Raw genomic sequence first — 13,372 nt, 5'->3', positions numbered from 1 at the left:
ATCCCAGTTGCATGTTAAATGTCAGGAGTACTCGGATGATGACTCCTATTATGATCAGCATCATTATGATCCAGTCCCACAGCACCAACAGCAAGGAATGGTGTGCCTGCCTTCTGGTCTTGTTTCTGACCTACAGGCCATGCTGGCGGATTATAGGGAGCGCTTCCATCCTCAGTCGGCAAAAGATCCTACACCAGTGGTTACTGCACCATGTACTCCGGTACCTCTACCAGTTCTTCCTGCTGCTCCACAAATTCCTCCTCAAGCTCCACAGAGTCCACAAGCCCAAGCCTTGTCACACGAAGCGGCTGAAGAAGGAGAAGTACTCTTGGAGCAGGATGAATGGGATGATTAGGTACTCCCGGGACCCTCTTCTCCAGAGCCAACTGCAGTTGAATCCCCTCCAGAGGATATTGGATTTTTTCATAATCTATTAGAAAAAGCAGCTGCGCGTTTTTACCTCCAAATGCCATCCACACAGCAGGATTGCTTCTTATATGACTTTAAAGAGCCGCGTAGGAAAGTAGTCAGAGCAATCCCTATTACAGATCATGAATGGAAACAGGGATTAAAAATTATGCGGAACCCCGCGACTGTGCCAGCAGTATTGCCAAAGCTGGACAAGAAATATGAAGCGACAGAGGACGTCCCTGCTTGCCTGGTGCGTCATCCAAAACCAGATTGAGTAGTTTCTCAGGCTGCCCAGCAACGCTCTAGAAACTCTTCAGCACCTCTATCTGCACCTCCAGACAAGGATGGTAGGCGCCTTGACAAAATTGGAAAGAGATTTTCTTCCATGTCTGCCATTGTGGTCCGTGCTGCAAATTCCCTGGCGCTCCTGGGCAGATCTGACAGGGAGCTATGGTCGGACATTTCGCACTCTGTCGATGATCTTCCGGATTCCAGCAAGTCGGAAGCGAGAAAGATTCTCATCGAAGGTCAACGCACGTCTTCAGAGGTTTTTTGACTGTGCTTTGGACATTGCCGCTATGGGGTTTCGACTACTGGCTGGTTCAGCTATCTTAAGGCACGAAGGGTGGCTTAAAGCCACAAATTTTAGAACGGATGTCCAAACAAAGATCCTTGACCTCCCTCATGATGGGCAAGACCTTTTTGGTAAACATGTGGACGATGCTCTGCAAGCAATCAAAGCAGACACAGATACTGCCAGCTCTTTAGGATCACTGCAGTATAAGGGCACACCCTTTTGAGGAGTCAAGGGTAGAAGCCACTCTTCCTTTCGAGGTGGTTACCAATCATTCAGGTACCCAACTTATTCCTCTCAATACCAATCTTCCAGACCCCAATACCATCAGAGACAACCTCCGGCGACGGCATACAACAGACCTCCTCCTAGAGGGAAGTCGGGGAGACAACCTAAGGACACTGCCTGCAGGCAATGACAGCCTCCAGGAGCTGGCTACCTCTCCTTTGACACATCACTTGCAACGTTGGCGTCAGATCACAAATGACAAGTGGGTTCTGGACGTAATAACTTATGGTCATCTGCTAGAGTTCACTTGCATGCCCCCCGAGACTCCGCCTTCCCGGGCACGTCAACAAAATCTGCATCTTCTCCTTCTGGAAATAGATGTCATGTTATCCAAAGGGGCGATAGAGGTAGTGCCTTATTCTCAAAAAGGAAGCCGTTTCTATTCTCGCTTCTTCCTCATCGGGAAGAAGTCTTGTATGTGGAGACCCATCCTAGATCTGAGGGAGCTCAAAAAATATCTAAAGAAGCAATCCTTCCGCATGTTGACATTGAAGGATGTTTTGCAACTTCTCAACAGAGGGGATTTCATGGCTTCCCTAGATCTGCAGGATGCCTACTTCCACATACCCATTCACCCCAAACACAGGAAATTCTTAAGATTCATGGTAGCCGGCCTGCACTTTCAATTCAAAGTGCTACCTTTCGGACTCAAATCCACTCCCCAGATTTTCACAAAATGCTTAGCCCCTGTTGCAGCATATCTGAGGCGCTTCAAACACCAGATATTCCCATATCTGGACGACTGGTTACTGAAGGCTTCCGACATCCACTCTCTACACCACTCTCTCAAGACCTTGTTACGCCTATTCCAACAACTAGGTCTCACTCTCAATCGAGACAAGTCCAATCTTCAGCCTACCAGAAGAATAGTTTTCCTGGGAGCTATACTGGACACGACTCAAGCAAAGGCATTCCCAGCGGAGGAACGACAAATCAAACTTGTTACCCTAGCAGATACAATTCAGAAAAGAAAATTTCTTTCAGTTCGAAAGTTCAAATCGTTATTGGGGATGATGTCCTCCTATATCAATCTAGTTCCCCACTGTCGCCTTCGGATGCGCCCTCTACAAGAAGAGCTCGACAAACAGTGGAAACAGACTCAAGGTTCCTTCGGGGACATCATATAGATAACAGCAAGGATCGTCGACTCCCTCAATTGGTGGTCAACATCTCCAAGGGTTTAGGATTCTTAGCTCAGGTCCCTCCATTTATGATAACAACGGAGGAAGGATGGGGTGTATGTCTTCAAGATCTTCAAGTGAGTGGTAGGTGGCCCCCCTCTCATGCTACTCTTCACATCAACCTTCTCGAGCTCAGAGCTGTGTACCTGGCACTGCAGGCTTTTCTGCCAAGAATCCGAGGCTTATCAGTGCTTGTCTGAACGGACAATACGACCACCATGCACTACATCAACAAACAAGGAGGGATCGTTCTCATCTGCTCTCCAGAGGAGCTCAAACCGTTTGGACCTGGTGCATTCAACATTCAGTGCACATACGAGCAGATCATCTTCCAGGAGTGAGCAACACCACAGTAGACTCACTAAGCAGGCTCGGCACATCATCCCACGAGTGGGAGCTGAATCAGAGGATGCTGGACGCGATATTTTTCAGGTGGGGAAAACCAAATCTGGACCTGTTTGCGACGTCCCGGAATGCGAAATGCCGGTTTTATGCAAGCAGGCATCACCAACCAGGGTCGTGGGGAAATTCCCTTTCGATAGCATGGTTAGGGATTTATGCTTACGCTTTTCCTCCGATACCTCTACTTTTGCTGGTTATCAGCAAGATCAAATCGGAACCCTGCCAGATAATCCTAATTGTTCCAGCCTGGCCACGTCAACCATGGTACACAGAACTTTTGTTGCTGTCCTCGTGTCCTCCCATCAGGTTAGCACCTATACCGGAGCTACTAACCATCAGCCAGGGATAAGTGAGGCATCTGGATCCCAAGTCTCTCAGATTATGTGCATGGCTCCTGAGTTCAATGAGTTGGGCCATTTGAATATTCCTAATAACTGCAGAACTATTTTAGCTAAAGCACGTGCTGATAGCACTAGTAAAACATACAAATTAAAATGGAAATAGTTTTGTTTATGGTGTGTTCCTAATAGCATTCACCCACTTGCATCTGCTCCAGAGCAGGTTTTACTCTATCTTCTTCATCTGGCGCACTCTGGTCTCACGCATGCATCTATTACAGTTCACCTGGCTGCTATCTCCAGGTATAGATGGCTTTCTAAAGGACCATCCCTCTGGTCTCATAGGCTTATCAAGCAATTCATGAAAGGTCTGTTCTTATCTTTTCCTCCAGTCAGAGCACCGCCTCCAGCTTGGCAGCTAAATACAGTCCTGGGTCAACTAATGAATGAGCCATTCGAGCCCATTCATACGTCAGACATTAAGTATCTCACCTGAAAGGTAGCGCTCCTCTTGGCTTTAACATCTGCTTGTCGAGTAAACGAGATCCAAGCATTTACCATCCAGGAACCCTTCATGAGATTTGCTGACGATAAAGTCATCCTACGGACAAACCCTAAGTTTATCCCCAAAGTGCCATCAGACGTCCATATTAATAAGTCAGTGGTGCTAAAGACTTTCTTTCCACAGCCTCAGACTGGAGCAGAAAGATCGCTGCATTCCCTTGATGTCAAACGATGCCTTTAATTTTATCTGCAGCGAATGTCCTCCATCTGGAAATCAAATCAACTATTTGTTGCATTTAGTGCACCCAGAAGAGGGCATCCTGTTACTAAACAGACTATTTCTAGATGGATCTCAAGCGCAATAGCCTTTTGCCATCAAAGGGCTGGTCGACCCCTGGATGCCAGGGTACATGCACATTCTACCAGGGCATTCTCTACATCCTGTGCGCTCTTCTCTGGGGTGTCACTGCCGGACATCTGTCGAGCAGCAACGTGGAGAACGACACTAGATGCTGAGGCGCTCCGAGATGCAGCGGTGGGTCAAGAAGTCCTTAGGCATTTGTTCCTGATAAGGTGAGCTGTTTTCCCACCATCCGCTTCTGATATAATATCACATTTTCTGTTCAATATTAACGTACCTGTTATGCATATTCATTTATGTTTCAGAGGGTTAACTTTTATTGCTTTGCATTTACCTGTTTTAATGCAAACGATATCTTATGATGAGATGAACAGTGTTTGTCAATGCAGAAAATGTTTTGGTTGCTGCTTGCTAGTCTTATTCAAGCATGTGAATCTATGAAAGTTCCAATACTGGAGTAAGAAATAAGTTACTTACCTGTAACTGTATTTTTCCAGTACTGGAAGCTTTCATAGATTCACGTGCGACCCACCTACCTCCCCGGGGGAGCTCACCTTCTCTCTTTTGTCAGTGTTCTTCTTTATTTCAGCACTTATGCTTGGAAAATCTGAGGGAAGGGAGGCAGCTCCTCACAGGAGGTTCTGAGGGGTGAGGCAATCTGAAAGGTTCAAATTTGAGTTTGGGTCTATTTTACAAAATGACTATGATAGGTTATTCTATTGAGGCCTAGGCCATGTATTGTTTATGTACATTTTCAGGCCTAAATTGTATATTCCACCGAGACTCCCATCTCGACAGGGAAGTATTCAAGCATGTGAATCTATGAAAGCTTCCAATACTGGAGAACTACTGTTACAGGTAAGTAACTTATTTCTTACCCATGACCCAGGCATTCTTTCTGGTGAGCAGCAGTTTCTTCTGGGCTCAAGAAGAGTGATGTTTGCCGGTGGAAGGTGGGATAAGGTATGAGTAATGTGACTACAGAGGAGGACGGTCATATACACTGCAATGTATACCTGACCCTCCCTCCCTGCCATACGTTGTTACTGGATTGTGTGCTCAAAAGATATAGAAAATAAATCCATACAGTGTGGTGTTCCTGTGTCACGAGTGAACCAGTTGTGAGTTTCCATCACCATATATTCTTTCTCTTTTGAGAGGGAATAAATAGGCTGTTTCTCGAGCTCCCGGCCCTGGGAAAGGCCCTCGAGTTCATCGACCCCTTTGCTGCCGTAAGACTTCCCTTGAACAAAGGATAGGCCGGAGATACGGAGAGCTCACACCCTGGTTACTGTTCTCACACCAGGCGCTGACCTCTGCAGTGCGCCCCGTTCTCTGAGCAGGGAGGGAGGTGAGGCTTCTGAAGGCCAAGGAATGTGACACATCAGAAGGGAGACAGCTGCCAGTGCCACTTTAGGAGAGGTGGGAGGAGAGGACGCAGGGGGTGGGGCCTGGTCTGAGAGTTCAGCACATCTCAGGGTGCAAGATACAGAGAGTGAGTTGGAAGAGCCGGAGACCTGGGCACCGCCAAGAACAGCGCCCCTCCGGTAACCTGGGTGCAACAGAGCCGATGCCGACACCTGCAAGCCCAAGCGAGGCTACTTCACCAACACAGCAGGCACCCTTTCCATGACCTGAGCCCTACCTGCACCTTCTCGCTCTCTCTCCCACGGGGGTCACCTGCTGCTCCTGCGCGTTTTCAGAATAACCTAGAAGGACCCAGCGGAGCAGTAACCCTAGCCGCAGGTCTTCGAAGACAGCCTCTTGCTCCAGGTCATCGGCGAGCTCGGGGCTCCTTACAGTGGAGTGAAGCAGGCCCAGGAGCGCTCCAGCCGGGACAGAAGCTATTTTGGGACGGTGCTTGTGCTGCTGACTGAGAGGCAGCATAGCAAACGATCGTCAGGTGCAGCTGAGGGGCTGTGCGGGGGTGTAGGCTGGAAGGGAGCTCTGGGCTGTTCTTTCCAAGGCTTCAACTTGCAGGTCCTTCGTGGATTGGCAAAGTGGAAACGGGAATGTTGGTGACTCATAAAACCGCAGCCATTGTAGCTGGACGAGGCACCAGCAGATGGTAATACCCAAGACATCAGGTGTCAGAGCACCGAAGAACCCTCGGAAGCTAAAATATACCACCCATGATTTAAAGGTGTACACAGCGCCAATGGAAAGAAATTCCAAGACTACAAGCTGAACCAGTGTGGGCTGTGAGGAAATATCAAAGGCTGCAAGCTAAACCAGGACACGCCGGAAGATAACATCCAAGACTACAAGATTTCCTTACCTCCTCTTAATCCTCAAAGTTCTAGGACACCCTTCAAGCCCTCTTAAACAAGCAATCAGTCATAGACAGGCGGTGCTGGAATGTTACATTCAACGCGAGCAGATCAAGGCCCACTTGAACAAAATATCCAAAACTTTAACCTGAACCAGGCTGCGCTGTGAGGAGATATCCAAGACCACAATTTGAACCAGGCTGTGCTGGAATATTACACACTAGACTCCAAGCGGAACAAGAAAACACTGTGAAATAATATCCAAGGTTCCAAGTGTAACATCCAGGTATACAAGGGCATCACTACATCTTTGATTATCTTAGATCACAACCTTCTTTAGATATTTTTTGGGATCCTTAGTTTCATTTTCATACAGGACAATTATGCACCGAGCTCAAGTCAGAATGATTTTATCGAAAGGGGAAGGAGGAGCAGGGAGACCCAGATCGGCACCGCCAAGCCCTAGCCTGGCTCCTAAACGTGCCAGGGTGACCAACAACCAAGTGGTGCCAGATGACACCACCTACATGCCACCTCAATTCACGAGGAAGCTAAAGAATGCAGCCATTGGGACTGGCTGTGACATCAGACTCAAAGTGGTGGTGACTGGGTGCCCCACTCCCACCCTTAACTGGTACCGGAACAATGAGCCCATCCATCTCGACGGGCAGGAATATGGCACACTGTGGATTCGTGAGAGTAAGATGGAGGATGCTGGAGTGTACACCTGCGTGGCACAGAATGAGTATGGCGAGGCCATGACCAGCGCTGTCCTGGCCATCATTGAACTGGAAGGTAAGAGGACACTTGCCGGTACTGAGCAGTAATAGAGTGCTGGTTTTTTTTTTTTTTTAAAGCAGCCTGTATTTGTACGGTGCGTCTCTGAGTCACAAATATACTTTATCTCGTGGAGAGAGAACATTTGTTTCACAGATCTTTTCATTAGCAATGAGGGTGACAGTCATTTTTTTTGATTTCCCGTCATTTTCTTTCTGTAGGTTTAGTTCCAGCTGGTGTCAGAGAAAGTGTCTGTTTGTGTCCATCATCTGGTGACTAACCAAAGAGATAGGTTCATATTTATTAAAGAGTTACGTCGCACTTGTGCCACTCAACTGGGTGCAAAAATGATGGAACTCTTAAGTTATGTTTATCAAGTTACGCAATTCCACCTTTCTGCAGCACACAAAGAAAGAGGAAAATGCCTCAGAGGATTGTTTTTGTGCAGAAGTTCCTTCCTGCACAAAAACAATCCTGCTTACAATGCAGACACACTTGCAGCATAGTGCAAAAGTGCTTGTGTTGGCGCCAAGCCGCACATTGTGCGCCAGCACAGGCAAGACAGGAATTCACGCATTCCTGCCCTTTCACCGATTCCGCAGTGCAGCGAGGTGGCTTGCTGAGCTGCTCAGTATATTCCAGTGGAAACTGTTCAATTGTGAAACATTCAACTATTTATCTGGGAGACTATAATTATATGAGCCAAATGGATAGCCATGATCATATATACCATACAATAGTGCATAAGTGACAAGTTCATGGAGAGGTCAGAGGCCAGAGGTAGACCTTAACTGCTAAGGTATTCTGTGTAATTTGAGTAAGTCGGCAAGTGAGTTCATGGACAAATCTGGGTGAAGAGGACCTGATCAAAGCGTGTAGTGAGGGAAGGTACTGTGTGCAAGGAAAACTTGGTCATACAATAAGCGAGTGCATGCCAGTGGGGTGTACAATGTATAGGCATCATCTCCTTCACCATATTACCCGGCCTTCGTGAGCTGCTTGAACCATTTTCAGATTAAGATGGGTGAAGCAGGAGCGATGACTCAAGTGTAAACAGTATGTCGATGGCACAGGTGTTTCATGGTAAAGGTGTGTGCACATGCGTGTTTCATGAACATCTGATTTTGTGGCATTCACCCAACACCAGCTTAACCATGTTTGCCACATTACTCTACAATAACATATTGAAAGATCCTACCCTGCTGGAATTTCAGAGAGTATCTTGACACTTACCGTTCTCTACCCTGAACGTACTGTTCTTTTAGAGTGAGTGGCTTGTTGTAAATGCCCCTTTAAAGGTCATTCCATTTTTATGCAAATGAATAAGACCCTTGTTATCAAGAAACAAAGTTCACACAGAGTGGTGCAAAGCTATCAGAGGTTGGTAATGAACACAAGCCCTTTGTAAGTACCTGCTTACAGGAGGTGTACGTTTTAGGTGCAAAGCTCAGGTTAGATATGTGAGTTAATCGGGCTTTGTGTCAACACTATGGATGTAGTTGCAGATGTGTGTCACCTTTGTTCCTCATCTTTCGTGCATAGTAAGTACAGTATGTGTTGTACTTCTGGTCTTGTGTCTATGGATGTAGAGCATCGTGGATTACAAATGAACCTTACATTGTTTAAATTAACGCACTAAATAACTGTGTCCTGGTGATATATTAAATGTCCAGTAAAACCTATCAGCATTTGCGCTGATATGCCCATGTAATGCCTATGGAACGCCCCAATGATGCAGAGCAAGCAAAGTAGCCCAAAGGGGCTTTTACACTGCGAAAAGGGCACCTTCCCACCCTAAAATGCCCTTTGTGCTGGAAAGCAAAGACAAATATGTCCCTTTGTGTCACTTTGCGTTACCTTGTGATGGCACTAAGCGTTAATGAATATGGGTCTTAAGACTGTCCCAGAAATGACTTTCTGATACTGCACCACAGTTCGCCCAGTTTTTACAGACCATTGCACCGATGCTCTCACAAGCCTTCAGTAGAATTCTTAAGAACGTTATTGGCTCTTCTATAACATATTGCATCAGATTTAACAAGTTATGGCTGAAAGTTTTGTACTGAGTTGAGACTCAACAGACGTTTAATGACCTACCACCATCTTCTGATTGGCTGGTAGGTCAGGAAATGAGTCTAACACTATTCAGTTTAGTTCCTGCCTCATGAAAAATGGCAGCAGGAATAGTGAATGCTGTTTAATTCAAGGTTCTGTATTTTCCAAATATTGTTTCTGACCGCTGAACCAAAAGCAGGAAATTGAAATGGGTCTTGTGTCGAGAAACATGTTTTCAAAGCCTGTAACCTGATCACCCTGCAGAACTGGGAGGTCAGCCATTTGTGTATTCCAGAAGCTCCTGTAAGGAGGGCTAGCCCCAGAAATGAGTGACATTATCTGCCATTGCGGGCAGCTTGTACCTGGCTAACACTATCGAAGCAGCATTACCTTCCTGTAACAAGAGTCATCATTGTACCACAGGAACGATTTAACTCTTGGTCAACGAACTGGGGGAGAAGTAACAGGAAATCCTTGAGGAGAAGACCAGTAGTAGAATAGTTATCGGGTGCAAAGAAGATTCCTGGTGAAGTTTCTGAATGAAAAGAAGAGCCTTGAAAGGCGTCAAGCGTTGAGAGATGTCCCCATTCACTAATGTTTATGGTTGTGAATGGCAAAAGGGGATACTCAGCCTTTGCGAGGGAGTGCATCTGTCTTGGCTCTGTTGAGGGGTTGTCTAGTCGAAGCTGTCAGCTGCCTAGTGAATCCAGGAATAACAAAGGTTGCATGTCCTAAAAGCTTTACATGATGTTGGTGGCAGTTTGGTGGTGTGCGCATTAAGTGCAGAATAATTAAAATGGTTCTGAGAATTGTCCTTTATAAAGAGAGCGAAAGTCAACACTTCTGTTGTGTTGTTATGCCCCCTCCCATCCCAAAGGACGACACACGGAGACCAGGAGGGGTGTATCCACTTTCTTTATTTCTTTTCCACTGTCCGTGCAGGCAGACAGGCAGGCACGTCCGTTGCCTAAGAGGTGCTGGCCAATACTCTCTAGCCCCTTCTCCTGACTGGAACTGCTGTCCGGTCTCTGGTGACCTGAAGTGGTGTCCGGTGACTTCACTTACACCTGGTGTGCGTGTGGTCCTTGTGCCCCATGCACTCGCTGTTCCAACATCTTCCCCCTTTGTTGATGCAGTATAACCATTACCCACACTCGCCTTTGCTGGCGATGCTGGGTGTGTTCTATGCTCTCCTCAAGCAAACAATATATGGAGACGTAGAGATAAGAGAGGGAGAGATAGAGATAGGGAGAGAGAATATCTCGTCTGTTGTTCCCCAAGTCAGTCATCATAGTTCTTCAATCAGTCTTTTGGGCTTCCAGCTCACCCTTGCTGGGTGGGAGCTCTTCTTTCCATGATCCTTTTCTTCTCTTGCGTTCTCGGCCTGGAGGGGCCCTCCCCGTTGGGCAGAGCTGCTTTCCTTGGCTCTCTTGTGTCTTTGCTCTGAGATTTCTGTTTGGCACTTGGCCGTGCCTCTTCTTCATTCTCATCTGACATTCTGAACTCTCTGAAGTAAGTGGAGTAAGACCCTGCCATAGCTGTGATCATTGATCCCTTGATGTTGGTTATTTTCAGAGGCTGGCTCGAGAAAGGATTGTCTGATTTTCAAGTTTGCTGTTGGCGTACAAGGACTAGGTCTTCCAGTTTAGTCCAGACGTTGTGGCATGACGCTGTGCGTTAGCTTGTCGTTTCATTTTCCTCTTGGCTTCTTGTTCACATGTGACAATGTCACTGTGTTCTGATGGGGCTTGGGTTCCATTTGAGGCAGATGGGCCCTGCTTGCTCTCCCCAATACCAGTTCTGATGGGCAGCTCCTTATGGAACTGTGTGGGGTGTTGCGGTAATCCCAAAGCACTTGGCACAGTGCTTGTCAGACAGAGATCTGCACCAGCTTTGCTTGTTGGACAGCCTTCTTTATGTTACCCATGAACCTTTCCACCACGTCATTTGCTTGTAGCCCCAACGGTGTTATCTTCCTGTGATGCACTCCCAGATATGCCATGAATCTGCAAACTTTTTCTCCTGAGAATGGGGGTCCATTGTCTGTCCTGAGTGTCAGAGGGGTGTCCCAAGATGGAAAATTGTCATCCAGAATCAGTGGAGTGGCCAATGTTGATGACACCTTGCGCACTACGGGGAATCAAGAGTACACTGCACTGGCTCCCCATAGAGAAAATAATCACTTTCAAGATCCTCATCCACGCATACAAGACCTTCCACAACACCGGACCAGCCTACCTGAACCAGTGACTAAACTTCCAAGTACCCCACAGGGTCCTACGCTCAGCCCAGCTCTCTCGCAGAAGTACCCCACATCAGGAAAACCAGAACAGGCGGACGCTCCTTCTCCTACCTCGCACCCACGGTCTGGAAACACCCTCCCTCTCCACATCAGGCAAACCACCTCTCTCCTCAGCTTCACAAAGGAACTGAAGACATGGCTTTTTTTAAGAGCCACCTCACCTGTAAACGCTACACTCCCCTTCCCCAAGCGCCTTGAGACCCCAATGGATGAGTAGTTGCACTTTACAAGCACTGATTGATTGATTGAAGAGTATTCATCAATGTGAACCAGCAGGTAGCACCAGTGTCCAAAGGCCCATAGAAGTCTACAGCCAGTGTTATCCACACAACCTCAGGGAGGTGAGACAGGTGTAGTTGCTCTGGCATGGGTGGTCTGCCCGTTATCTGACAGAGATGACAGTTCATAATCATAACCTCTACCAGACGGTCAAGTCCATGAACCATACTTTTTCTCTCAGCAGTTTTTTTGTTGCCAGCATGCCTCTGTGAGACCAATGTGCAAGGATGACTGTCCGTCTTTAAAATGTCTTCGGTATGACTATCCTGGTGCCTCAGAGCAGTATTCCTTGTTCTGTTTCTGACAGTTCCTCCTGCACCTGTTTGAATGTGAGTCTTTCCTCCCTCCTGACCCCTTCACCTACTGGGCTGCCGTCGTTCACATGTCTCCACCTCTGTTGCTTCATGAGTGTTTTGACCGTTTGTAGCGTGATGTTGGTCATTATCTCCTGTGCCAGTTTTTCCATCGTGATGTGGGTGGGTGTATTTTGTTGCAGTACAAAGTTGAGGTATTCCTCAGCCATGGAGGCTGTTTCTGTTGCCCGGTGTGGGGGATGTCGTGACATGTAGTCGGCAGGGTTGTGCTCCTTCCCTGGTTTCTGCACTGTTTTGAAGTTGTAGTCTATGAGGTGTATTCCCCACCTTTCGATGTGCTATGGAATTTTTGCATTGAGATTGCCGTAGATTGTGACCAGTGCCTTGTGGTCTGTCACGATGGTGAATAGCTTCTCATACATGAACATGTGATAGCGCTTGCATGCCCAGACCACTTGTAAGCTTTCTTTCTCTGGTTGAGAGTATGCGCTTTCTGCGTCCGACAGGCTCCTGCTTGCATACGCAACAATGTGTCTTGGTGAGTCTCTTCCGGGTTTATGTTGTGCGAGAATGGCTTCTAACCCCGCTGGGCTAGCGTCTACGGTGAGCTCCATGCATAGGGACACGTCAAAGTATGCAAGGTTATCCACGGCTGTGACGGCATGCCAGATGTCCTTGAATGCTTCATCGCATTCCAAGGTCCAGAGGAATTGCTGCCCCTGTTTAGTCAGTTCACAAAGTGGGGTGCTCAAAGTGGCAAAGACTGATGTAGCAAGCACAGTAACTCACCAAACCCAGAAATTACCTCACTTCTGCTACATCAGTTGGAGGTCGTGATTTGCAGAGTGTTTCTACTTTGCTGGGATTCAGCTGCATCCCTTTCCAGAAGTAAATGTGTCCAAAGAAAACAAGTTCTGTCTTTCCCACTCACATTTGTCTTCGTTCAGTGTCAGGCCAGCCGTTTCTATCTGCTTGATTACCTACCGCAGTGCCGAATCATGTTCTTCATTTGTGCGACCAAATACGAGGATGTCATCACTGTAGTTTAGACTATTTTTTACGGGCCTGATCACTCGTCTCACCATCTCCTGAAATATTTCTGCTGTTGATGATACCCCGAAGCTTAATCACTTTTAGCGAAATAACCCTAGGTGGGTGGAAAATATGGTGATGTAGCGGGACTGAGGGTCTAGTTCCAGTTGATCGTAGGCCTTGAATAAGTCTAGCTTGGAGAACTCAGAGGCCCGAGTGAGGCAGCTGATCATGTCATTTAGCTGAGGGCCTGGGTGCTGTTCTCTTTTGATAGCTATGTTCGG

At 47.2% G+C, this 13,372-nt stretch overlaps 1 protein-coding gene across 2 annotated transcripts in view; it reads left to right on the top strand.

Moving 5' to 3' along the window:
- The first annotated feature begins 5,547 nt into the window (after window positions 1-5,547).
- Window positions 5,548-13,372, top strand: part of SPEG (striated muscle enriched protein kinase) — a 1,321,813-nt gene continuing 1,313,988 nt past the window's right edge. For both annotated transcript variants that reach the window (XM_069227158.1, XM_069227157.1), the window contains exon 1: window positions 5,548-7,124. In XM_069227158.1, the coding sequence (XP_069083259.1) occupies window positions 6,713-7,124 (412 nt within the window). In that variant the 5' untranslated portion in view covers window positions 5,548-6,712. The remainder of the gene's footprint in view (window positions 7,125-13,372) is intronic.

Source organism: Pleurodeles waltl, chromosome 3_2 (assembly GCF_031143425.1).
Source record: "Pleurodeles waltl isolate 20211129_DDA chromosome 3_2, aPleWal1.hap1.20221129, whole genome shotgun sequence".
NCBI classification, from domain to species: Eukaryota; Metazoa; Chordata; class Amphibia; order Caudata; family Salamandridae; genus Pleurodeles; species Pleurodeles waltl.
Note: the sequence above shows the minus strand (reverse complement) of the source record. Positions and strands in the feature narration are given on the sequence as shown.